The 25,893-nt window shown below is 42.6% G+C and overlaps 1 protein-coding gene across 3 annotated transcripts in view; it reads left to right on the top strand.

The window, feature by feature from the left end:
* Positions 1–25,893, top strand: part of TMLHE (trimethyllysine hydroxylase, epsilon) — a 107,502-nt gene that overhangs the window by 19,308 nt on the left and 62,301 nt on the right. The window contains exons 2-3 of one of the 3 annotated variants that reach the window (XM_020975549.2): positions 23,225–23,288; positions 24,931–25,112. In XM_020975549.2, coding sequence (XP_020831208.1) covers positions 24,932–25,112 — 181 coding nt within the window. In that variant the 5' untranslated portion in view covers positions 23,225–23,288; position 24,931. Of the gene's footprint in view, positions 1–23,186; positions 23,289–24,930; positions 25,113–25,893 lie in introns of all 3 variants that reach the window. The other 2 variants (XM_020975548.2, XM_020975552.2) reach the window with 2 other exon arrangements.

Below are 25,893 nucleotides of genomic sequence, written 5' to 3'. Positions count from 1 at the left end.
TCCACACATCCACACATCCATACTCCATCCATCTATCAGCATGCAGGCCTATATAGATTTCCTCCTCCCAAGATACCTGCCTGTGAGAGCTGCTAAGAAAGCAGCTCCTTACCCAGAAGTCTGGGGTTAGATCATGTAGGGCAGGAAAAGATACTTCTTTGGATGCTTTAATTGTTCTAGTAAGGAAAGAATGTGTCCTTTGTAGCCTATTCACAGCAGAAAGAAGAAAACAGTATCTTCTTTATCCGTCAGTTAGTTAATTAGCATCTGTTAAGCTCCTACAGGGCCTTCTTCGATGGGATAAAGAGAAGGGAGTGAGTTCCTGGAGCTATTCAAACGCTATGAGTTTTCTTTTGTAACCATAAAGTGATTGGGGGAAGGGAGGTACACAAGGACACATTCAGTCCTTGTCAAAGAGGCATCTCCCAGAGACACAAAGAAATATAGTAACAAACAGCAAGTATAGGGCAAAATGGAGTCAGTTCTGTTCTCCCTCATATCCACGTTTAACTGTTCTAATCTGGGTCAAGTGAGAGCAGGCATTGGGGGCCAGGGCTTGGGGCTGTCTGGGGCCTGCTGTTGTTGATTCACACTGGGAGGGGGAAGGGAAGCTGGGTGCAGCCATCACCACAGGCCTTAATTCGGTGAAGAGATTCTCCCAGGGAGCAGGGCTTATAGGGACCTCTGAGGTCCCTTGAGCTGAGCCTGAGAGGGATGGAGCTCTCCCAGGGTTACAAAGCCATTTCTTAGCGTTAGTCTTATGTGGGCAGTAATAGATGGATTCAGACCTCCACTTTTGATATAAGAGATTTGAGATTCAGCAAGGTCTAGTGACTTGCACCAATTCCAGTTCTTCTGAAGAGATGTGATGAATATCTGAAAGCTAGCTTATGGCCTAGTGGTTAGAGAGCTGCCCTTCAGCCTGGACTCCTATGGCAAAGGTCAGGTTCTGGGACTAAACCTCTTAGTGCTTGCCCATTAATGGTAAAGAGAGTTTTCCTACAAATAAATCTCACTACAGTCCTTTTTATCCAAATCATATTGATAGCTATGTATTAGTACTTTAGCCTCCATCCTTGGGTCTATATGCAATTCAATTCAGTTCAACTCCTGCTAGGCACTGGGGGAAAGAAGTCCCCCACCCCAAGCAGAGGTCTAGGGCCCCCACAGTGTCTCTGGAGTGTAGCTATAGAAGAGGAATGAAAGGCTGAAGGGGAGATGAATCAAGAGGCCAAAGTTGAGGGTTCACAAAGGACCATCCAATTAGTCAATCAACAAACATTTTAAAAGGCTTACTGTGTGGCAGTCTAAGCTAAGTGCTTCGTGCTGATGGGTCTGAGACTGAGAGCTGGTAGAAACTTTAGAGGCCATTGAGCCTGGCTTCCTTATTTTATGGAGAGGGAAGCTGAGTTACAGACAACTGAAGTGAGTTGAACATAGCCACATAGTCAGAGGCTTACAATGCAGCAAACATTGAGTGAATGCTTACAGAGTGTGAGGCATGCCGCTAGGTACTAGGTACAAAGGTAAAAAGAAAACTAGCTCCTTCTCAGAGGACCTTGTTCTCCGCTTATGGATATGACATGTAGACAGAGGAATGAGTGTGATAAAAGGCTGAGAGAGCAGTGTGAGGAGCAGAAAGACTGGAGCCTGAAGGAAGTGCTTCCTGAGGAGAGCAGGAGAGCAGATGTTAGGGGACCAGGCAGCTGCATGCTTCTATGAGAAAGGGAAACACTGTGTGTTCACTACACAGTTGGTCTGTGGGAGAGGCCACCCTAGCTGAATGGCAAGGAGTGAGACAGTGGTCACCAGAAAGGTTAAGCAGGAACAAAGAATATACAACAAAAGGCTGGCCCCTGATTGGAAAATTGTCCCCAGAGTTCAGCAGCTGGAGGCAGCCTCCTCAACTGGGAGGCCCTAGAGGAGTTGGCAATCAGGAGTCACAAGCAGTACTGAGAGCCTTGGGAAAGGTGGAGACAGCAGTGTGCCAAGGGGGCAGCCCTGCAGAGACTGGGAAGCAGGGGGACTAAGAGCCAGGCTCCCTTGGTTCTGTGCTGTAGTCTCAAGTCACTGGAAAAGAACACTGGATTTGGAATTCTGAAGGTCTGGTTCAAGGCCCCTACCATTTAATAACTGTTCTTGGGCGAGTCAATTGCTCTGGCCTCAGTAAAATGAGGGGTTGGACTAGCTGACCTCTGAGATCATCGAGGAAACAATTCTTCATCCTCTTCATCCTTCATCATTCTCTGGTCATCCCTAAGAAAACAGGAAAACACTTTGATCCCTGTCTTTGTTCTGCGTTTAGATGGATGTTAGTGTGTATCAGCTCTCTGAGCGTGGGGATTTTCAGTCTTTTATCTCTTAATTGTGTACAGAAAGATTCTGTTCCTGGCAGAGTAATTGCAGGCATGAGTTGGTAGTTGGATAAGTTTTTATTTGTCGGTGGGGGCAGCTGAAATTACAGCTCTGCTTACTGCCAAGGTTGGCCCATTTGGACCACCTAGAATGCACCCATGGCCTGCCATGGGTCTTTCTGCCTCTGGTAATAAGACTAAGTGTGTACTCTTACTGGGTTTATTGAGGCGCGCGCGTGTATGTGTGTGTGTGTGTGTGTGTGTGTGTGTGTGTGTGTGTGTGTGTGTGTGTTCTCTTCCCTAGCTGTCAGATTCTGGACTCCTTTCTGAGTTGCCAGAACGTCCAACCAGAGCGGCAAACCCTTTCCCCGTGCCCCGCCCCCCCTCCCCTTTCTAATTGGCTGCTTTTCTGTAGGAGTCTGAGAAATTAGAGAACCCAGCTCTTTGTTAGAATAGTGTGTAAATTGAGTCCAAATGGCAGCCTGAGGGCCTCCCCTACTTTAGGTAGCAGTTTATGCAAGTTGGGGGAGGGGAACTTTCATATACCTCCTGTTTCTCTGTGTTTGTGTTCTGGATTGCTGAGGTTGCTGTAAGGCCGGCTTCCAGATGAGGGGAGTGGCCTGCTCCTACAGCATTATTTGCTCCTATTTTTCTTTGTAAATGTGCAGCATTGCTGCTACACAGAAGACTCCGTTGGGTTTTGTGGGCTGGCCTAGGAACCTAACCACAATTTCTAATATTTCTAAGGACAAATGTGTTCCCAGTTTCAAACTTCAGCAAATATCTCTTAACTCCACTTTTGTATGGTTTAGAGCCCCGTGGGACCCATGTTCCCCTCCTGGTGCAGTTGAAGCATGGTGTTAGAATCAATCAGTGAATGAGTATTTATTCGCCTGAATGTGTCAGGGTGCCTGGTAAACAGAAGAGAGCCCCTACAAGGCCCTTCCAGGAGAACAGCCACAAGGGAAGGGGGCTAGGGTATTCACACTGGCTCTCTGAGAAGGTGACATGCAGGTCAGAGACACAAGGGTCAGAGATCGGCAAAGCCCTTCCTGGATTTTTCAAGCCCAGGACCCAAACTTCAGCCAACAGTTGCCTCTTGGGACCATTCAGTCTCAGCTTTTGTAAGTGGTCTGGCCACCCCTCTCCAATCCACCCTCCACACAGCTGCCAGATTGATTTTCCTAGAACAGAGATCTGATCACTGCATCACCCCCCTACTCAAAAATCTTCTGGGGCTCCCTTTGGCCTCTGGAATCCAATCTAAACTCCTCAGCTTGGCATCTAACACCTTCCCCAACCTGGCTTCCACCCAACTTTCTATACTTATGTCACATTACTCCCTTTCACACCACTCTCTTTTCTGGCCAAATGGGCCAGCTAGCTGTTTCCTGTACACAGTGTTCTATTCCACAGGCTGCCTGGCTGTCTCTCATGTCTGGAATGTACTCCCTCTTCACCTAGAGTCATAAGTTCCTCTCAAGTGAAATTCAGTGGGGCCACCTCCTGAGCAAGGCTATTTGGGATGTACTTTGTATTTATTTATCTGGGGATGGGGATGTCCAATTAGACATGATGGGGGCAGCATGATGCAAAGGAAAGAATGCTGAATTCAGAGTCTGGGGGCTTCACCTCTCCAGGCCTCAGTTTTTCATCTCTAAAATGAGAGGGTTGGACAAGGTGACCTCTTCAGTCCCTTTCAGATCTAGGGCCAGGACCCTGAAAGGTGTACCAAGAGAGCTAACTAACCCTATTCAACAACATCAGGATGTGATGGACAGAGAGTAGCCGATCACCAGAAATACTGGCTACGGTGCTAGATTCTTTTTCTGGCTCAGCTTCTGACTTATCTTCCCCACTGTGTTGTAGCTGCCATCTCACCTGGGTACACAGCCTTCCAGCCCTTTGCTCATTAGGTTCCCCACCTCTGCTCTAAAACATGGTCAGGCCTCCTAGAAGATATCTCTAATCACTCAAAAGAGTTGGCCTGCCCATCTACACAGGAAAAGATCAAGTAGATGAAGCATGTCCATTGCCTGGATTATGCCATCCAATTGGAAGCTTGACCTCAGTGTAGATATCTGGGATAGGCAGTCTAGATAGACAGTGAGGTGGGCCCCAAATTTAAACAGCAGTAGGAGAGCAGGCTGGATTGCAAAGCTCCCTTAATGACCTTGTAAGAAAGATTTTAGGGGGTTAGGTTTCCACAGCAGGATAAGAAATTCTAAGATCTTGTGGATAGTCCCTCAAGTAATCAGAAAGTGCTCCAAACTTTTCTGTAAGAAAGAGCCCTAGAGGCTAAACCAGTTGCAACCAGCTGGGTTCCAGGACTGGGCTTCTACCTGGCAAAGGCTTTTCTCCACTGCGCTAGCTTAATAAGCTTATTGAATATGAACTGACACACCCCAAGGGCAGAGATAGCTGCCATTTTGGAACATGGAACTCATGAAGTAGGAGGAGTTAACAGAACATGGCCGAACATGCAATGGGCTGTCCAGAAAGGGTGTAACTCAGATGAACCAGACCAATTGTAGCCCTGATAGGTGGAGTATGGATCTTACTAACGGTTTAAAAGTTGATTCTACCACTGAACTAGTGCCCACATGCTACTAAAGTGCCTCGTGCCCACTTCTCTCTTGAAAAGTGTAATAAATGATTCTTCACTTACTCTGAGCTTAATTTCATTTTTAACTAGAAGCCTTTATTTTTCTAAGGCCTTATTTCTAACAACCTCAACCTTCTCCTAGAAACTAAGGCTCATCTTTCTAATACCAGTATTATATGGCTTGGAGACCTCTGAAGAACTTGAAGGGAATATCACATAAACGTTGTTAGAAAGGCCTGTGATGGGTATGAAAAGGCTGTAACATGTGATAATAGCTAATAGCTGGCATTTATAGGGTACTTACCATGTGCCAGGTGCTGTACAATTAATTATCTCATTTGATCCTCATGACAACCCTGGGAGGTAGGGGCTATTATTATCCTCATTTTACAGATGAAGAAACTGAGACAGACAGGTGAAGTGACCTGCCCAGGGTCACACGCCAGTATCTGAGGTCAGATTTGAACTTAGGTCATTCTGACTCCAGGCCCAGAGTTCTGTGTACTATTGCCACCAACACATAACCAATGGGAAACTCCAGAGCAGAAGAGAAATAAAGGATGTCACCGGAAAAAAAGATGGACTGTGATAGGGCCAGGAGGAATGGATAGACAGCCTAGGTTGCTTCTCTGGCATTCTTTCAGTGTCAGGAGGAGAAAGAGAGCATAGGTTCCAGCACATTAAGTAGATGTCCTGTGGCAAACTTATGGAAGGACATGGGCAAGAGCTACATGGACCTGAATTATGTAACAGTCTGCATCTTTGGAGGGAATATCCAAATTGAGAAGATTGCAGATCTGTCGGAGTATTTGAGTGTATCAGTTAGTTGCACACCCAGGAGAATTCATGCCACTGCTTGAGGGCACGGCCTGTTCTATTCTTTGTCTTTGTATCCCTTGTGCCTAGCATTGTGCCTGGTGTATAATAGGAACTTCAGCAATGCTTGTGGAATTGAATTGAATTCTGTAGATCCTGAGTAAGGACTCTGCCTCCTGACTATAACTTCTCTGTTCCCTCTACATTACTTCACGGTGATAAGCTTGGCTTCAACTGACTACACTCTTGTCTTGTCCAGAAGACAGAGGTGAGGAGAGAGGAACTTTTAGGCATGGGGGACTTTTTGTTGCTGTTATTCAGTCATTTCAGTTTTATCTGACTCTTGCTGACCCCATTTGGGGTGTTCCATTTCCTTCTCCAGCTCATTTTACAGATGAAGAAACTGAGGTCAACAGGGTAAAGTGACTTGCCCAGGGTCACACAGCTAGTGAGTGTCTGAGGCCAGACTGGAACTCAGTAAGATGAGTCTTCCCTGACTCCAGGTCTGGTGCTCTATCGGCCACCTAGTTGCCCCTGGGGGATAGTCAGTGCTAAAAGACTCTGTGTTGTGTGTGTGTGTGTGTGTGTGTGTGTGTGTGTGTGTGTGAGAGAGAGAGAGAGAGAGAGAGAGAGAGAGAGAGAGAGAGAGAGAGAGGAGAGGGAGAGAGAGGGTATGTGTGTGGTATAACAGGGAGAAGGTCAGTGTGACCCCACATTTGAGTGCCACATGAGGATGGGCATGGAATGAGGATGAGATGATAAGTTGGGGCCAGGTTGTAAAGGACTTTAAAAGCTAAAGAGGGAGTTGCTATTTACTCCTGGAGGCAATAGGGAACCCCTGCATTTAAATGAGTGGGAAAGTGACATAGATCTGTAATTAAGGAAAATTACTTTGGAAACAGGATAAAATAGAGTGGGGAGAGGCTTGAGACCGAGAGACCAATTAGGAGACTTTTGTAAGATAATAAATGTTGAGGACTTGAAGGAAGAGTGTCTGTGTGAATAGAGAGGAGGGATGGGACATGAAATCCGTTGTGGAGCATACAGAATCTACATCAAATAGCTTGCCTTTCTCAAGAAGGGGGGAGGGGAGGGAGGAAGAGAATTTGGAACTCAAAATTAAAAAAAAAAATGTTCAAAATCATTTTTACATTAATTGGAAAAATAAAATAAAATCTAGAAATCCATTGTAAAGGTACCAATGGTAAGATTTGGCAACTGATTGGTGTTGAGGGGAGAGGAGTTAAGGGAAATGCCAAGGTTACAATCCTGGGAGACTGGAAGGATAGTGGTACCTCAGACAGAAATAGGGGAGTTTTGAAAAGGAGTGGGTTGCCAGGGCAGGGGTGGGGTGGGGTGATAATGGGTTCAGTTTTGGGTGTGTTGCATTTGAGATATCTGGCATATCCACGGTGAAACATCCGATGGGCAATTGGTGAGGTGGCACCTGATAGCCCAGGCTATTCTTTCACTGTAGATCTGGCAATCATTGGCACAGAAATGATAGCAGAGCCAGGGGAGCTAATGAGGTCACTGAGGAGTTTAGAGAGAGAGAAGAGTAGAAGGCCCAGGAGAAAGACTTGGGGAACACTTGCACTAGGGGGTGGGCCATAGATGATGAGCCAGCCAGCCTTGACGGCGTGAAAGCCTCAGCAGGGTCTATCTGGCCCCCATGGAACAAAGAGGCTGCATTGTACTAGGTGCTTGAGGTATGTTAATGAAGAGGTTGGCCCTTGCCCCTGAAGACACATTAGGATGGCTAAGATAAATAAGCCCATAATTAACATGTCCTCTGAGCAGCTTTAGTGGATCTACTCCTTTCCCACGCTTGTCACATTCTTCCTGTTGTTCCCTGCTGCCCAGTAAATATTCAGACCTGAAGTATGATTAGGGCCCTTTGGGAACTGCTAGTGTGAGGAATCCTGGGCCCTTGGACAGGACTTAGGTCTCAGCCACAGTTAATCATGTGCTGGCAGGAACTGATTAGGTTGTGTTTGTTAGTCATTTCAGGTGTGGAGGGATGTTTTCCCCAGCTCCATGGTGAACTCTTTTGGAGGGCAATGATAAATAAGTTGAGGGTGCACCCCAGGAATGTTGGGGTGCCACCTGAAATGATGAGGAATATACTTTCAGGTCCTATTGTCCTGAAAGAATTGACTCTTAAGACAGTCTCCAAGTTAAAGAAAGGCATTTACTGGGGGGATGCACCCAAGCCAGCCTGCTCCCATGTCGGGGGCAGAGCATAGGCTGCAGGCCCTGCCCCCCTCAGGCATGCAGAGCAGCTCTGCTTCCCATAAGAGGCAAAAAACCAGTTAGCCAGGTTAAAGATCTGGTTTAAATACGATTTTATGGAGTGGGGGGAAACGGGAAAAGAGAATGGGAGGAGCACACCCATCTCCAAAATGCCTGGGATATCAGGTACTCTGGAGGTGCCTTTATCATACAGATAAGCAAAGAGAACAGGAGAGGGGAGGGGAAGAGCTGTTCTGCAATTGAAGGTGCCTTGTAAAAGCACACAGGTAAGTCCACGGTGGGGGGCTTCAATGCATAGTCTTCTTTGATCACTTTTCTGGCTGGTCACACCCTGCATCTTATCTCATATCTGACATCCTGCATCCATCTGCCTCAAGAACTCTTTTCTACCTCATCTGCAGGGAAGCAACACAGCATCAAAATTTGTCTGGGCTGCATCCTGACTTCCTAAACTGTCTTGGAAGCCCTGGTTCTGCCCCTTACTACTTTTGGGATCTTGGCCAAGTCACTGGGCCCCAGGTGAGCTCTTCTTCGCATCTGAAACTTAAGAGCTGTTGCCATGTAATGCCAGTCTGTACCCCAGTGGGACAGTTTAGAGAGAGAAGAGACAACTGCTTCATTTTACACAAACGAAAACTGAGGGAAGGTGACTTGGCTAAGGTCACACAGCAAGTTAGTGGCAGAACCCTTCTACTCCTAGTGATGCTACCTTTTGGAGCAGTTGAGCCAGATTGTTGGCCCATACTAATGCTGTGGTCAGTTGTCACCTTCTGGGGAATGAGGGAGGGAGATAACTAAATTGTCTAAATTCAGTCTCTTCAGAGCCTTCTGAGCTGCAGAAAATTCTCTAATTCCCTGACTTTCCATGTCTAGCTCTCTATTCTTCATAACTTGTTGTTGGGCCAAGTCTTCTCCCCTGCACTTCTGCACTTGACTTTTGGGGAGGGGGTTTTCTCTCATTGATTTATATTGACCTAATTTATACACACACACACACACACACAAACACACACATATAAATGTATATATGTATATATAATTTAAATTTAAAGTTATATTTATATTGACCTAATGCAGTGCCTGCCACTTGGTACGTGCTTAATAAATACTTGTGGATCGATTGGTTGTTATCTTCTAATTGGATGGGAGGCCCAGCATATACAGAGATCTGTGCTTCCATGGGGAACTGCAAGGGTAGGGGTGGAGGGGGGGGAAGGGAGAAAGAGAGACAGGAGGAGAGGGAGGGGTAGGGGAAAGGAGAGGGGTGAGAGGATGAGTGAGGGGAGGGGAGGGACCTGGAGAGGAGAGGAGAGAGCAGAGCCATTTGTCTTTTTGCAATCCCTTAATACAGTGCAATGAGGACATTTTGATTCTCCTCAGGAACAACTGTCACTGTCTCCAAACAAAATGGTCTGTTGGCTCAGGGCTTTGTAGGAGGTGAATCTTCTTATTTATTTCTTAATAATAACCAGGAAGAGATGCAGGTAGACCCATTATATAATTGCTTGCTACGGCTAGAACTTAGAGCAATGGCAAACCTCCAGCAGCTTTGGCTACTCTGCTGGCTGCTTGGGGAATATTAATGCAATTCAAGGGAACAAGAGTATAGTAAACACCTACTGTGTTTCTGGCACCTGGGAAAGCCACAGAGCTCATAACATGACAGATTCTTTCCCTTCCCAGGATTCATGATTGAAATGGGGACATGACTTAGGTAAGTGAACCAATTAGAGGCCAGTGTAAGGACCTAGTCCATGAATAAGGGAAGTTAGAAAAAGGAAAGGAAGCCCAAGTAGAAGCCAGCAGGCAGCAGGGCAGTAGCAGGAGTATCCGCTTGCAAGGCAGGAAACTTGGGGTCTAGCCCCAGCTCTGCTATTAGCTGTGGGAAACACACACGCATACAGCTTTGATTCCTCATCTGATCCAGTCCAGTCTAATAGTATAAATTAAGACAGGCACTGGGGGATATAAAGACAAAGGAAAAACAGTCCCTGACCTCAGTGAGCTTACATTTAGTATGTATGGAGAATTGGAGATGAGAGAAAATTACTAACAAGGAGGAGGCTCAGGAGAGGTTTCCTGAAGGTGGTGGCACCTATATGGAGTCTTTTAGGAAACTAAGGATGTTAAAAGGTAAATGTGGGCAAGGTTGCCATTCTAGGCATAGAGGACAGCCTGTTCCCTTTGGGTTAATAGCAATAAAGCCAATTTGGTGGCTAAAGTATAGGGTAGACATGAATCAGGCTGAAGGCAGGAACCAGATTGTGAAGGGCTTGAAATGTCAAGTTGAGGAGTTTTTGTTTTATCCTAGAGAAAAAAGTGCAGCCACTCAAGGATGTCGAGTAGGGGCATGGCATGGATAGACTTGTGATTTAAGGGAGACGGTTTTGGCAGCTTCGTGCAAGATGCATTGAGGAGCGAGCAGACCAGAAACCAAGGAAATCAGTTAAGAAGATATTGTATTAGGCCATACTGCAAAGGCAAGAACTAGGTTCCATTTCATTGCTGAGCCTCAGTTTCCCCACTTGTAAAGTTGAAATAATAACAGTGCTTCTTAAAGTTGTAATGCCATGGATCAGCTTCTGTTGCTCCTTCTACTATTATTACACCTATGACTGTGTGAGTGGAGAGAGAGGAGAGATGCAAGAGAGTGTTGTGGAGGCAGAATTGACAAGATATGGTAACTCATTGCTTTTAGGGCAGGAGGGATTGAGTGCTTATCAGGATATAATTAATACAAAAGAAAGACAGTTCCTGCTCTCAAGGAGTCTTCTCTCAATACATTGTAAGCTCCTTGTGGGTAGTAACTGTTTTTCTCTGTATCCCCAGAACTTAGCAGAGTGTCTGGCACGTAGTAGGTGCTTAATAAATGTTTATTGTATTAAACTTAAAATCACAGGACCATAGAATTTGAAAGTTGGAAGGGACCTTCGTGACCATCTGGTCTAGCTCATACTCAGAAGGATTCCCCACTATGACATATGTCAGCTGTCATCAGGCCTCTGCTTGAAAAACTTCAAGAATGGAAACCCTATCACCTCTCAGGGCAGTGTGTTCCCCTTTTTGTTGTTCAGTTGTTTCAGCTGGACTCTGTGACCCCACTTGGGATTTTCTTGGCAAAGATATTGGAGTGGTTTGCCATTTCCTCCTCCAGCTCGTTTAGAGATGAAGAAACTGAGGTAAACAGGGTGAATTGACTTGCCCAGGGTCACACAGCTAGTAAGTAAGTGTCTGAGGTCAGATTTGAACTCAGGAAGATAAGTCTTCCTGATTGGCTGAGGACCAATGCTCTATCTACTGTGGTGCCACCTAGCTTCCATTCCCCTTTTGGACAGCTCCAGTTGTTAAGTTTTTCCTAACATATTGATACTGGTTCTGCCCTCAGAGCTAAACAAAACAAGTCTAATCTCTCCACCTTGTGATGGTCCTTCAAGTCCTTAAAAGCAGCTATCTTATTCCCCCAGAGTCTTTTCCTGGCTATAAATCATTCCTTTAGCTAATCCTTATGTGACAGAGATCCAGTGCCCTTCACCATCCTGGTTACCCTCCTCTGAATGCTCTCCAGTTTATCTATCTATCTGTCTGGGAAAAGGACAGTGGATCTAGTACCTCCTTATTCCTAGTTGCTGGACTTTGCTTGTTCGGAGCCCAAGATTGCATTAGCTCAGGGGTGGGGAACCTGTGGCCTTCTAGGTCCTTGGGTGTGGCCTTTTGACTGAGTCCAAGTTTTACAGAACAAATCCTTTTATTAAGGGAATTTGTTCTGTGAAGTTTGGATTCAGTCAAAGGGTAGCACTTGAGGACCTAGAGGGCCACACGTGACCTTGAGACCAGGTTCCCCACCCCTGCTTAGCTTCTGTGGCCACTATATCACACAGCTGACTCATATAAAGCTTGAAGCAAGCTGCTGTCTAACCAGGCCTTTCCTATCTTCTAACTGTGAAATTGATTCATTGAACCTAAGTGTAAGATCTGAAATTTATCCTTTTCTGAATGTCATCTTATTAGCCTCAGGCCTATGCCTGATGGGATGTTTTGGGATCCTGGCTTTGTCATCCATTGTATTAGCCCTCCCAGTTTTGCAGTCTTCTGCAGATTTGATGAGCAAGTTATTTTTGCCTTTATCCAGGGCCAAGCATAGATCCTGGCAAGTTCACATTAAATGACTATCAACTTCTTTGAGACTGGCCATTCAAACAGATCTGAATCCATCTAATTGTATTAGGAAGCAGCCAGGGGGCAACACAGTAAATAGAGCTCTGGGCTTGGAGTCAGGAAGACCTGAATTCAACTATGGCCTCAGATACTCATCAGCTATGTGATCCTGGGGAAATCACTTCACTTCTGCCTGCCTCAGTTTCTTCTCTGTAAAATAAGGATCATAATACCACCCACCTCTTAGGGTTGTTGTGAGGATCACATGAGATAATGTTTGTAAAGTGATTAGCACAGTGCCTGGCACACTGTAGGCACCATATATGTTAGCTAGTTTTTATTATTGTTGTTGTATTATTATCTAGCATACATCTTTTCCATAAAAAATAGTATGAAATGCTTTATCAAATACTTTGCTAAAATCTAAGTAAACTATGGCACAGTTTATTTTCCTCTGATCTTTCAGTTTAGGATCTGTCAAAAAGAGGAAGTTAAGTTTGTCTGGCATGACTTGTTCTTGATAAAGCCATGCCTGTTCTTTTTTGTTTTATTTTGTTATTTTGAACTCAGAACATAAAAAAAGATTTCCATTTCAAAACACAAAAAGAAGACTGTATATGAAACCATGAGTCTCCGTTTTATACCATTCATTAAAAAAATACATAATATGACCTATAATAGATGTTTAATGAATGTTTGTTGACTTTATATTATTTTTAACTCTGCTGCTTGTCTGTACTTTCTTTGTTTCTCCTCTGGGCATTTACAAAAATGTTTCATTGGACCTCTTTTGGGGGGAGTATAAGTATTACTATCCCCCCATAGAAAAGAAAAACATTTTAACAGATAAACAGTCAAACAAAACAGATTTAAACAGTGGCCACATCCAGAAATGTATGCCTCTTTCTGCACATTGATTCCATCACCTTTCTTTCAGAAAGTGAATAACATACTCCATCATATATCCTCTAGAGACATGATCATTGTATTGCTCAGAGTTCCTAAGTCTTTCAAAATTGTTCTTCTCTACACTATTGATGTCATTTCACAAATTGTTCTCCAGATTCTGATCACTTCACTCTGTAACAATTCATACTACTAAGTATTATCTATAATGATCTCTTTCATTATTACTAAAAGGGCAATAATATTCCATTACATTTATATACCACATTTTGTTTAGTTAATCTCCAGGTTATGAGTACCACCTTATATTTTAACCCCCCTTTTTGGAATCAAGAAGTTTGTTTTGCTTGTGGTTATTCCCTCCCTTATTTATCCTCCCTATCCTTCCCAACCCTGACTTATTTCCCCAGTGAATTTTATGTATTTCTCTTTGCATGTGATGAGCCCACCTTTGTCCATTTCAGAGAAGAATGAGGTTCATCTGATATCCCTATCCCTTCCATCATGTTTGTATATTCTTACATGCCCTAATTATAAGAAAGTGCAAGTTCCATTCATTTCTTCCTTTCTAAACTAGTTTATTCCTTTATTCTCTCTTCGCCATCCCCTTATTAAACATTCAGAACAGAATCAATCCATCCCCAGGACTTTTTTTTCCCTTTAACTCCTTTAGTATCCTTTGAAGACATTCAGGTTCTGAAGGAATACTTGTCTCTTCTCTTTTAGAGTGTTAGCACTACATCATCATGCAGCCCCTTCTAATTGTTCAAACAAATGTAGCTTTTAACTTTCTAGGTATCCATTGACTATTAAGTTTGTATTTCAAAGTGTCTATTCAACTCTGGTCTCTTCATCAGAAATGCTTGAGAATTTAATATTCCATTAAAGGTCCATTCACTGCCTCTCCCCCCTCCCCCCCAGATTACACTAAACTATGCATTTAAAAAAAAATTAAAAATAAATTTAAAAAATAAAGCCTATTGGAGTATTTGATTCCAAGGTTTCCTTTCATTTAGAGTAAAAGCTGCCAGGTCTTGTACAATCCTGGCCATTGTTCTTGAGTACTTAAACTGCTTCTTTCTGGATGCTTGCAGTGCGTGTATATGTGTGTGTGTGTGTGTGTGTGTGTGTGTGTGTGTGTGTGTGTGTGTGTGAAAGTTCTGGATCTTTCTGTGTGACATCCTTTCACTCCCCAAACTCTTTATGCTAGTTCAGGTCCTTCCTGATTCCTCACCCCTAATAATGCCCCACTTCCTTAGTTTATTGTCTCTGATAATCTGGAGTATGGAAAGATATTCCTTGAGTTCCTTCACCTAATTTTCCAGGGAGGAGGGCAGACACTTGGAACACAGATAACAGTTACTTGATTGTGGCAGAAATATAAACATTGGACACTCTATATAAATCACTGCAAAATTCCCCCTACCCTGTTCATACTAATTGACATTCTCAGCCTTGCTTTTTGAACTACTCATGGGTGTTTACAACTTCCTAAGTATTTTCTAAAGACCTTTTACAGCCTTCTGTTGCCCCCTATCAGCCACTCACAGCCAGCCTCTCCATTTGTTTCATTAACCTGTTTTACTTACCAATTGGTTCATCAATCTGTTTCACTTATCAATTTTTTTTCTCTACCCTGCCTTGCTAGCTACCTTCTCCTTTTCCTTCTCTTCAGATCCTTACTCCTTAAGATCCTTAACCATCTCATTCTTTTTCAGTCTTCTCTCATATTTGTCCAGCAGTCTAAATTTCTTTTTGCTGTATTTAGTGACTGACTTCTAGTACAAACTCCTCCAAATCAGTCAGAATTTCCTTCTCTTTCTTATTCAACTCAACTCTTCTTTTCTTACTCCCAGAATTCACAGTTTCTCTTTAGTTCAGGATCTTATCACCTCTCACCTACTCTAGGTTTCAATAGTCTATTGAAATAACCTCCTAACTGGTCTCCTTGGTTTCTGATTCTCCCTACTCCCTCTTTAATCCATCTTCTACACAGCTCCCAAATTGATATTCCTAAATCACCTCTGCCTAAAATGACTCCCTGTTACTTCCAGGATAAAATCCAAACTCAACTTGACATTTGAAATATTTTACAATCTGGCTACCACCTACCTTTGAAGACTGATTCAATAGTACTTTTCTTCTTACTCTGTTCAAGAGAAAGTGGCCTAGTAGATATTACCAGAAATTGACCTGTCATCTCCTTCCTCCATGTTTTTGCCCATGCCTGGAATGTACTCCACCTCTTTCTCTTCAAATCTCTGGCCTCATTTAAGCCTCAGCTTACATGTTGCCTCATATAAGGAGCCATTCCTGATACCCTCAGTTGTTCTCTCTTTTCTGAAATTATTTTGTATATGCTTCTCTGTATACATGTTGTGTTTCCCCAGCAGAATGTAAGCTCTATGAGAACAAGGACTGTTTTTGGTTTTGTTTTTGTCTTTGCTTCCCTAGGAACTAATGTAGACACATAACAGGTGCTTAATAGATGCCTGTTGAATTGAGGTTGTGTGGAACTTTCCCGCTCAAAAACCTTCCATGGCTCCCCATTGACTATGGGACAAAAAACAAATTTCTTAGGCTGGATTTTCAAACTTATTTCACTTTAGTCCTGTTTGAACATATGACATTCTAGCCAAACTGGCATGCTAGCTGTCCCCCAAGCTCCCTGTTCTACTTTTGATCCATATATTTGTAGGAGCTTGGAATATACTCCCCCACCTCCCACTTCTGCCTCTCAGAATCCTTGTCTTCTTTCCAAGTTCAGCTTGGTTACTACCTCTTCCCTGAAGCCTTCCTTGATTCTTCTCAGTTGTTACTACCTTCTCCCTTCTCAAATGATCCTGCATTTCCTTCTCTTTACATGTTGTATCCCCCTAGTGGAATATAAATTTCTTGAGGGCAGTAACTAGTTGTCTTTGCAGAACCTCAAACCTTGCACATAGTAGGTATTCAGAAAGTATTTTTTGAATTGAATTGAATGGAATTGTGATAGGCTGTGAAATATAGATAGGTTTGAATGGGTGGAGGAGACCAAGGAGGAAATGACAAGCAGAGGGAACTATGGGAACCATGGGTATGGTAGGCTCTAAGGTTGGATAAATTAGATGGAGCTCAATCATGGAGGACCTTGGATGCCTGATTGAAGAACTGGAACTATATCCTGGAGATAATGGGGAGCCATTGTCCTTTTGCTAAGGGAGTGATATGATGAAAGTGGTGTTTTAAACAAATTAGTCTGGCAGGGGTGTGCAGGACGAATTGGAAGGGGGGGAGTGACTGCAGGCATGGAGACCAGCTAGGCTATGGCATTTGTCCAGGTGTGAAGTAATCAGGGCATGTCCTAGGGTTGTGGCAATAGGAATGGAGAGAGAAGGCTGAATTGAAGACACATTTTGAAGGAAAAATCAACAGAAGCAAAATGGACTTTTGGCTTAAAGCCTTCCAGGAAGCGATCTTTCTTCCTTTGTAATAATGATGAAGAAATGTAGGCGGACCCATTATGTAATTGCTGGCTATGACTAGAATTTAAAGCTTAAACAATTCTCCAGGAGCTTTGGCTACTGTGCCTGATGTTTGGACAAAAGTAGAGTGAGTACCCACTGTAAGCCAGGCACTTCTGAAAGGAGGTCATGACACTGTCCTCAAGGGGTTTGCAGTCTAACTAGGGAGATCAAACTTATAGACATAAAACTATTAGAGTAGAGGTCAAGGAAATACAGAAGGGAATAAAGTGCCATAATGTTTCTTATAGGTCTCAGGATAAGAAGGGACCTGTGAGGTCATCTAATCCAACCTGTACCTAAACCCAAATCCCCTTTCTAATCCAGGGACAAGTAGTTATTTAGTCTTGCAACTCTATTTGATATTAAGTTTTCTCTCTCAAATTGAGTCAAAATCTGCCTCCCAGCAACATCTGCCCTCTGGGCTAGAGGGTGAAAATCTTCCTTTTCCATGTGACAGCCCTTGAAATACAGGAGGTCACCTCTAGTTCCACTACTTTTCCACAAGTTTTATCTTTTCCAGGTTAAACATCTGCATTCCTTCAATCAAACCTTGTCTGTCTTGGTCTCTAGTCTGCTTGTAATCCTCCCCTTCCTCTGGAAATGCTTTAGTTTTTCAGCGTTGTTCCTGAAACATGCCCCACCAGAACATGATACTCCAGGTGTAGTTTGCTCATGCTAGAATATAGCACAACTATCACATAATCCATTCTGGATGGTACATTTTTCTTAATGAAACCTATGGAATGCTTTGGTCCTATCTCATGCTATTGATTCATATTGTCCTTGTGGTCCTCTAAAATTCCCTAGATCTTTATCATAGGATTTGTTGTCTGTCCATTCATCTTCCATATTGGACTTCACTTTTTTCAAACCCCAGTGTAAGATTTTTATACTGATCCTTATTACATTTCATCTTACTAACTTCTTCCTGTTGTTTTAACCTGCTGAGATGTCTTCTAGCCAGTGCCTGAGTTCTCCCTTCCCACTTCATGTCATCTGTAGATTTGATAAACATGTCACCTATGCCTTTATCTATGTTAGTCTTAAAACATTGAATGGCCTTTCAAAGCTACAGGTGGAACTTATTATCTCCTTAAAAAGAAAAACAAGCTAGACTTAATGAAGACCTACAGTAACATTCACATTTCTCTGTTCTCCTATGTATATGGAAATACCCACTTTGGCAGGGGGGCTGTTAAGTTCAATATAAAAATAAAATTTTTAAAATGTTGAAGGTCATGGGGCAACTAGGGATGTTCCTCCAGCTTGGCATCAATTCAATAAAGGGTACTCTTCGGATTTACTCATTCAGCCAGTTCTAAATCTTTATAACTGTACTATTATCTAGACCCCATTGTTCCATCTCCTTATACTGAAATCAATGTGTATTCTGACAATGGAATTTCCTTTCATCTATCAGTTATAGTAATACTACTAAAAGACAAGGGGGGCAGCTAGGTGGCGCAGTGGATAGAGCAGTGGCCCTGGATTCAGGAGGACCTGAGTTCAAATCCAGCCTTAGACATATAACACTTACTAGCTGTGTGACCCTGGGCAAGTCACTTAACCCCATTGCACAGCCAAAAAAAAAAAAGACAAAAGGAAGTTAATCTTATATCATAATTTTTAGTGAAGTCATGCTGTGTTCATTACTTCCCTTTCTCAGTGCTCACAAAATTATCCCTTTAAAAATATGCTCTAATATTTTGGCAGAAATCAAACTCAGTACCCCAGGCTTAATAGTCTGGGCGGAGCTTCACTCTGTTTTTTTCAAAAGTCCAAATCTCCTGTCCTGTGTTATCTTTCCCATTGACCACATTTTTTTTCTGAGACATCTGACAGTAGCTCAGCAATCACATTTGCTAATTCTTTCAGTGCCCTGGGATGCAGGCCATCTAGGCCCCTAGTGACTTGAACTAATGGAGGGTAACTAGGTCCTCTTTTACAGTCTCTTGGATTTCAATTCCCCCTTTAAATCATTATCATCTTGGGTTTCAGTTCCCCTTTAACCTTTTTCTGCTGTAGCCCTCTCAGTCCTTAGATCATTCTCTTTGGTAGAGAGTGCAGAAGTAACATAAAAAGTTGAGTACTTTTGTGTTCTTTCCATAATCCTGTATCATACCTTCATAGGCCCCAAGCACCTTTCCCTTTTTTAATCAACTTCTTATCCCCTTCCAACATATTTTTAAAAGACCCATTCTGTTGTCTTCATTGTATTCATTGATAGACTTGCCTCATTTTGAGGGAGAGTGAGTGGAGTAGAGACACTCTTAAAAGTTATGCATAATAACATATTAGAACTGTGGCAAAGAGAGATAATCCCAAACTGTGTGTAATCTCACAATAATTTCATTTTAGAATGTATTCAGTACCTAGCTTAGTGTCTTGCATGTGGTTGATGCCTAGTAAACGTTTGTTGAATTGACTTGAATTCTTCATCAGACTCATATGCATTCATTTATCAAGTGTTTTTCATGTACTGGATGCTGTGGGAAACTAAAGATGACACAAAGTTTAATCGTCTGTGGAGTTTACTACAATATAATAGGGGGGTAAGAAGTAAACATGGAACACTAGTATATGATCAGTGCATTGGGGAATTGAAATCCAAAATGCTACGTAAGGTCAAAGGTAGAAAAGCCTGGCAACCTAAGGAAAAGCTTTCAGGGTGAGGTAGTATTGGAGATGAGTATGAACTCATTGGGCAAAGAGGGGGAGGAAGGACATTCTACACAGAGAAAAGCACGAGCGAAGGTATGGCAGTAGAAGAGCAGAAGGTATATTTGGTAGGTGGCAACCAGTACAATTTGGCTGGAGTGCAGAAGGCTTAGAGGGGAGTAAGATGAAAAAAATGCTAGAAAGGTAGGAGTAAATGAGAGAGGAAAAGGTATGTAGGGAGGAGAAAGAGCCTAAAACACAGCTCTGGTCAACAACTACAGGAAAAATTTGAGAAGAGAGTAAAGAGTCAGTGAAGAAGAGCAGGAATAGAAGAAGAGAATCAGGGAATTGTGATATCTGAGGCCAAGGGAGGAGATTGCCTATGGGATAGTAAGAGACAATGGTCAGTAGTGTTAGATGATGCAGAGAAATCTGGAAGGATGAGAACTGATGAAAGACTGATGTATTGGACCATGTTATTAGCAGGAGAGAGGCATTAATAGCGTGGAGGAGGCAGAAGCCTGATGACAAAAAGAGGTGAAGGAGAAGGTGGGTTCGGTGAGGAAGAGAGAAAGAGGAGGGTAATGGAGAAAAGATGGAGAGGGGCTAGGGAGCAGGGCTCTACTTTTCCAAATTTTTCCCCTAGCAAGTTTAGTAGTGAAGGAAAAGAGAGATGAAGAAGAAGGTTAATAGGGTAGAAGAGTCAAAGAAAAAGGGTTTTTCAGATTCTGGAAACATTGTCTGAGCATGTACTGACTGGGTAGACAGTCTAGGAGCGTGCCAGGGGTTAGGCAAAAGAAACCTGAAACACATACTTTTCAGGTAGTCCACGTATAAATGTTTGTTCTTCTAAAGAGGGCTGCCTCTGCTGCTTAATGGAAGAGAAACGATGGAATTTCAGACAAAGTCACATCAATATGTGATTGCTTAGTTGCATTTGTTCCAATCTGGCACATCCCATGTAGAACCTCTGGCTCTGACAACTGGCATTTTTCTAGAATAGATAGGGATCAAGACACATTTTCCCCCACTCTATATTTTTGCCTACTGGCTAGGAGTTGCCAACTCTACAAAAGAGGAGGGCTCTGCAGGAGTATACACAGGAGACTAGGGCCAGGAGGAGGATCATGGGGTGTGGTGTTAAAAAAAAAAACAGCTTGAAGTGGGAGAGAGCTGTGAGTGAGACAATATTAAAGTTTTGCTTTTGGTGATGGGAATTTTACTTCTTCACTTCTGCTGAAATGGCGGCTGCCCCTGACCATCTTTAACATTACTTTGGGACTTCTCTGACTGGCTTCTCCCTCAGGCCCCAGGAAGCTCATTATTGGAACAACCTCATCATCCTGTAAGATCTCAAAAACCTTGGTCCTCTCTCTCCTCACCACCCTCTGCCTCTCTGATTGGAGGGTGAGGCCATGAACTCTATACTTCCATTTAAGGAGGGAGTTTAACTCAGAACATCCCTTATTTCTCCACCTGACTGTACTACTTTGGAACTTCTCCATCATGCCCCCATGTCAAGCCCCTGTCCTCCACTTTTTAGTTTCTTTTGTGTCTTGCCTTTCCTCATTCAATTTTAAGGTCTTTGAGGGCAGGGATTACCTTTCTTTTTCATATTTGTGCCCCCAGCATTTAGCATGGTGCTGGAACATAGTAGGTGCTTAATAAATGTTTATTGACATTTGTTTCCCCTCTGTAACTTCAGAAGATGGAGGATTAGAGTGGCTGGAGGCTTTCTTTGCTTTTGATTTCAAGCTCCAAGGAAGTATGGAATATAAAAAATGCCCTACTTTAATTCTTGATATTTTAAAAGGACAAATTTTCTGAAGCCATTTTTGTAGGGAAAAAAATGGAAAAAAGAACAGAATTTTCTTTTCATTTGTCCAGAAAGAGGCCAGTTGGTTTGTAAACCATCTGACATAAAGTTATGATTCGTATTAAGAACAATTTCACACAAATGAGTCTTTATTGATTGCCCCGTGTTCATCACTAGAAGAGAAAAAAGAGGAGAACATAAGCAACATTCACACCTGGAATATTATATTTCCAGTTGGAGGAGCTTGATTTGATGGACAGTTGAGAGTGATCATGAGTTTTCAAATAAGGTAGTGACAGGGTTTTTAAGAAGATTACTTTGGCAATAATATGCAGGATGGACTGGCAGCAGGAAAACTTGTTAGGAAATTATTACAGTAATACAGGCATAAATTGATGAGGGCCTGACAAGGGAAATAGAAAGAAAAAGGATGAATTCAGGAGACATAAAGAGAGAACCAATGTGACATATGTATAAGAAGACAGAGAAAACTCTTACTGAGGTTGAAAGACTAGAATTAGGAAGATGGTGACATTGAAAGAAATTGAAAATTTGCAGTGGGTTTTGAGATGGGAGAGTGTTGGGAAGGATTATTTGGGATCTGTTGAGTTCATCCAAGTGTAGATGCTCTGTAGTCAGCTGTGTTGACAAATCTGGACTGGAGATCTATCTCTAGAGATCTTTTTTTTTCCTTTTTTATTTTGAGTTCCAAATTCTCTTCCTCCCTCCCGACCCTGCCCCACTCATTGGGAAGGTAAGCAATGCTATAGACTCTCTCTATATATAGATAGATAGATACATAGATAGATAGATAGATAGATAGATAGATAGATATGTATATATATGTATACACACATACATATATATACATATATATACACACATACATATATATACATTTTATATATATAATATATATACACACACATATATATGTGAAGTCATGCAAAACACTTTTCCACATTAGCCATATTGTAAAAGCAAAAAAAAAAAGCAAGAAAAATAAAGAAAGTGAAAAAAATCTGCTTCAATCTACACTCAGAGTTAATTAGTTCTCTCTTTGGAAGTGGATAGTATTTTTCATCATGAGTCCTTTGGAATTGTTAAGGATTGTTATATTGATCAGAGTTGCTAAAGTCTTTCACAGTTGATCATCTTTGCAATATTGCTGTTACTGTGTACAATGCTTTCCTCATTCTGCTTACTTTACTTTGCATCAGTTCATGTAAGTCTTTCCAAGATTTTCTGAAACCATCCCCCTTTGTCATTTCCTATAGCACAATAGTATTCCATCATATTCATGTACTACAACTTGTTCAGCTATTCCTTGACTGATGGGCATCCCCTCACTTTCTAATTCTTTGCCATCACGAAAAGAGTTGCTATAACTATGGATCCTTTTTCTTTTTCTTTGATTTCTTTGACATACAGACCTAGTAGTGGCATTGCTGGGTCAAAGGTATGCACAGTGTTACAACCTTTTGGGCATAATTCCAAATTGTTCTCCTGAATGTTTGGGCAAGTTTGCAACTCCAACAACAGCACATTAGTGTCTCTATTTTTCCACATCTTGTCCAACATTTATCATTTTCTTTTTCTGTCATCTTAGCCAATCTGATGAGTACAAGGTAGTACCTCAGAGTTGTTTTAATCTGCATTTTTCTAATTATTAGTGATTTAGAGCATTTTTATATGACTTGATAACTTTGATTTCTTCTTCTAAAAACTGCCTGTTCATATCCTTTTACCATCTCTCAATTGGAGAATGACTCTTATTTTAATAAAGTTGGCTCAGTTCACTGTATATTTGAGAAATGAAACATTTATCAGAGAAAGTTGCTGTAAGTTTTTTTTCCATTTTTCTTTGAAGCTTTGTTTTCAAATTTTCTTCTGAGTTTGTGTCTTCAGCTTCCACATCACCACAGTAGCTTTTCATAGTCAGGTTCTCTTTTTGTTTGTCTGTTTGCTCATTTTTACAGCCAGTTTTTTTACTTTGGACTTTATGCTAGAGTTGGGCTCTACTCACCTCTGGGAGTGGGAGTTGTAGTGGGGGGTGGGGGTGGGGAAAATAACTGACCTGAGCTTCTGTTTTTTATGTCTTTCTGCTGTTTTCACAGCTAGTTTTAGAGGCCTGTATGTTTTCTGTGCTTCTAAGGTGGTGTGATCCGGGGAAAGGTGTGGCCACTGCTCTTCTGATCTGCTCTCTGGTCCTTACCCAGGTAGGGCTCCTGGTCCCCTGTGACTGCAAGCACTCCTCTCTTCCCTAAAACTGCAACCCAGAACTAGTTAAGGGGGCAGTGGAGTTGTCAAATGGCACCTGGTCCTATACCCTGTGTCCCACAGGGGTCCCTTGTAATCTCTTTCTGACCAGGTGTTCAATCTCCTTCGCATCCCTGGGCACTGAGTGCTCCTGTTATTGCTGCCCTGCCACCTCCAAGGTCCAAGCTGGTGTTACTTCTGCTGCACTGTGCTCCTGGCCAGCCCCTACTCCAGTGCTGCAGACTTTTCTTCTAAGCAGCTTTAGGCTGGAAAATGGCTCCCTCTGCCTTTTTGTTGGTTATGCCACTGAGAATTTGATTTGACATGCTTTTTTAAAGTTGTTTAGAGGGCTCAGTAAAAGCATTCCATTTACCCCACCATCTTGGCTCTGCCCCTCTGTAGATAGAGATCTTGAAGTAATCAGCCTAGTGATTTGAGAGTGGGTAACATCTCCAAAGGACTGAATATAGAATTAAAAGAATATAAGGTAAGGGCATGGGAGGTAGGAAGAACAAGGAGAGCCAATTAAAAGAAATAGAGAAGTGGTTGGAAAAGAAGGAAAATCAGAAGAACGTGGTGTTATAAAAGCCAGGCAAGAAAGAACATTTGAAGGAGGGAGTAGGAGAGTTTAAAGAAGGGGATATTTATCATTGGAATTCAAATGCCACCAAAAAAAAATCATGGAAGATGAGAATTGGAAAGAGGCCATTGTTTTAGGCACCATTAGTGAATTACATTTGGGCTGCCATAGAGGGTATTCACAGAATCATGCCATTTCAGAAGTGAAAGGGACATCCGTCAGTGGTCATGTAGGCTGATCCATCACTGAAAAAGAATCCTGGTTTTCTGTCTCTAAGAAGTGGTCATCCAGTCTTTGCTTGAAGATTTCCTGAGGCAAATCCACTACCTCCTGAAGTAGTCTATTTCACTTTTGGATAGGTCTAATTGTTAGGGAGTTTTTTTTCTGACATCAAGCTTAAATTTTCCTTTTTGTAGCTTCACCCCATTGCTCCTTGTTCTGAAAATCAAATCTTTTTTCCATGTGAAAGCCCTTCAAATACTTGAAGACAAGTTCTTATGTCCTCCCTGAGACATCTCTTCTCTAGGCTAACATGCCCAGTTCCTTATATGACATTGGATTCAAGACCTTTCTTCATTCTGATTTCCCTTTTTTGGACATTCTCCATTTCATCAATGTCCTTAAACTTTGGTGCCCAGAACTGAACACAATACTACAGATGATGTCTGACCATGGCAGAAGGCAAAGGGAATATCATTTCCCTATCTTTGAAAATTATGCCCCTTTTATTGCAGTATCATTCCTCCATCAATTAGAGATTGGACTAGATGACCTCTGAGTTCTCTTCCAACTGTGAGATTTTGTGATTAAAGTTCATTTGTGGTGATGGAGGCAAAAAGCAGATTACTAGGGACCAAATAAATAGTGGGTGAGGCAATTGAAAGCAATGACTTGGGGCCCTTTGTGCTTAGCTTTTCCAAATTGAAGTCGACCCTCTGTACTTGAGATCATTAAGTCCCTGTCACCTCTAACTATGTTTCATGGCGCCTCTGACTCACTTTTCCTTTTGCTCTTTTCCCCAGAATGTGGTACCACAGGCTATCCCAGATATACTGCAGCATTCAACACCAGTTGAAGGGAGGAGTCAGACACCAGGCCCTTCAGTATCTCTGCTTCCAAAACAGACTTCTAGCAGCTCGCCGATGGCAACACACAGCGGTGGGGCCTCTGAACTGTGCCTGGCAGCAGCATGAGGATCATTTGGGTAGGGGCTGGCTGATAGCAGAATTTGAGTGCAGAGATATATACTGAGGAAGGGGACTTTGATGCCATCTGGAGATGCTTGCTGAGATGTCTAGAGAATCTCTAGCAATTGAACCTCCCCGGGGCAGCTAGGTGGCGCAGTGGATAGAGCACTGGCCCTGAAGTCAGGAGGACCTGAGTTCAAATCTGGCCTCAGACACATAACACTTACTAGCTGTGTGACCCTGGGCAAGTCACTTAACCCTATTGCCTAGACCAAAAAAAAAAAGCAAAAAAAAAAAGCAATTGAACCTCCCCTCCCCACACCAATTAGAGATGAGGTCAGCAAAGGTAGTGTCCTAGAAAGTGCCTGACTTATGTCAACCAATTAGTAACTTACAATAATGGTTAATGACAATGACAACCCTGTGAATTGAATAGCAATGAATATTTCTTCCCCAGAAGAACTGCCCATCAATGCCTCTGTCCTCCACTCAGTGGGTGGCTCTGTGCTGGGCTCCAGGAACACAACGATCAAAATGACAGAGTATCTGTCTTTAGGGTGCTTACCTGGGAGGATTGGAGAGGACCCAAAAAAGCATACTAGAAGCTAGTCATCAAGGGGAATGAAAAAGAGAAATCCAATCAGAGTGTTCCTGGCCAGCACTGAGAACAGGGAAAGTCCTGACAGTGATGGGGGGGGGAGGGAATTGGAGGGGGACCTTGAAGAAAGAGAAGAATTTTGAGAGGTGGATGGTGTAGGGGTATATAACCCATGTAAATGCATGGAGATCAGAGATAGT

The sequence above is a fragment of the Phascolarctos cinereus genome, unplaced genomic scaffold (genome assembly GCF_003287225.1).
Source record: "Phascolarctos cinereus isolate Bilbo 61053 unplaced genomic scaffold, phaCin_HiC Scaffold_8;HRSCAF=390, whole genome shotgun sequence".
In the NCBI taxonomy this organism is placed as follows: domain Eukaryota; kingdom Metazoa; phylum Chordata; class Mammalia; order Diprotodontia; family Phascolarctidae; genus Phascolarctos; species Phascolarctos cinereus.
This window is presented reverse-complemented; position numbering and strand designations above follow the sequence as displayed.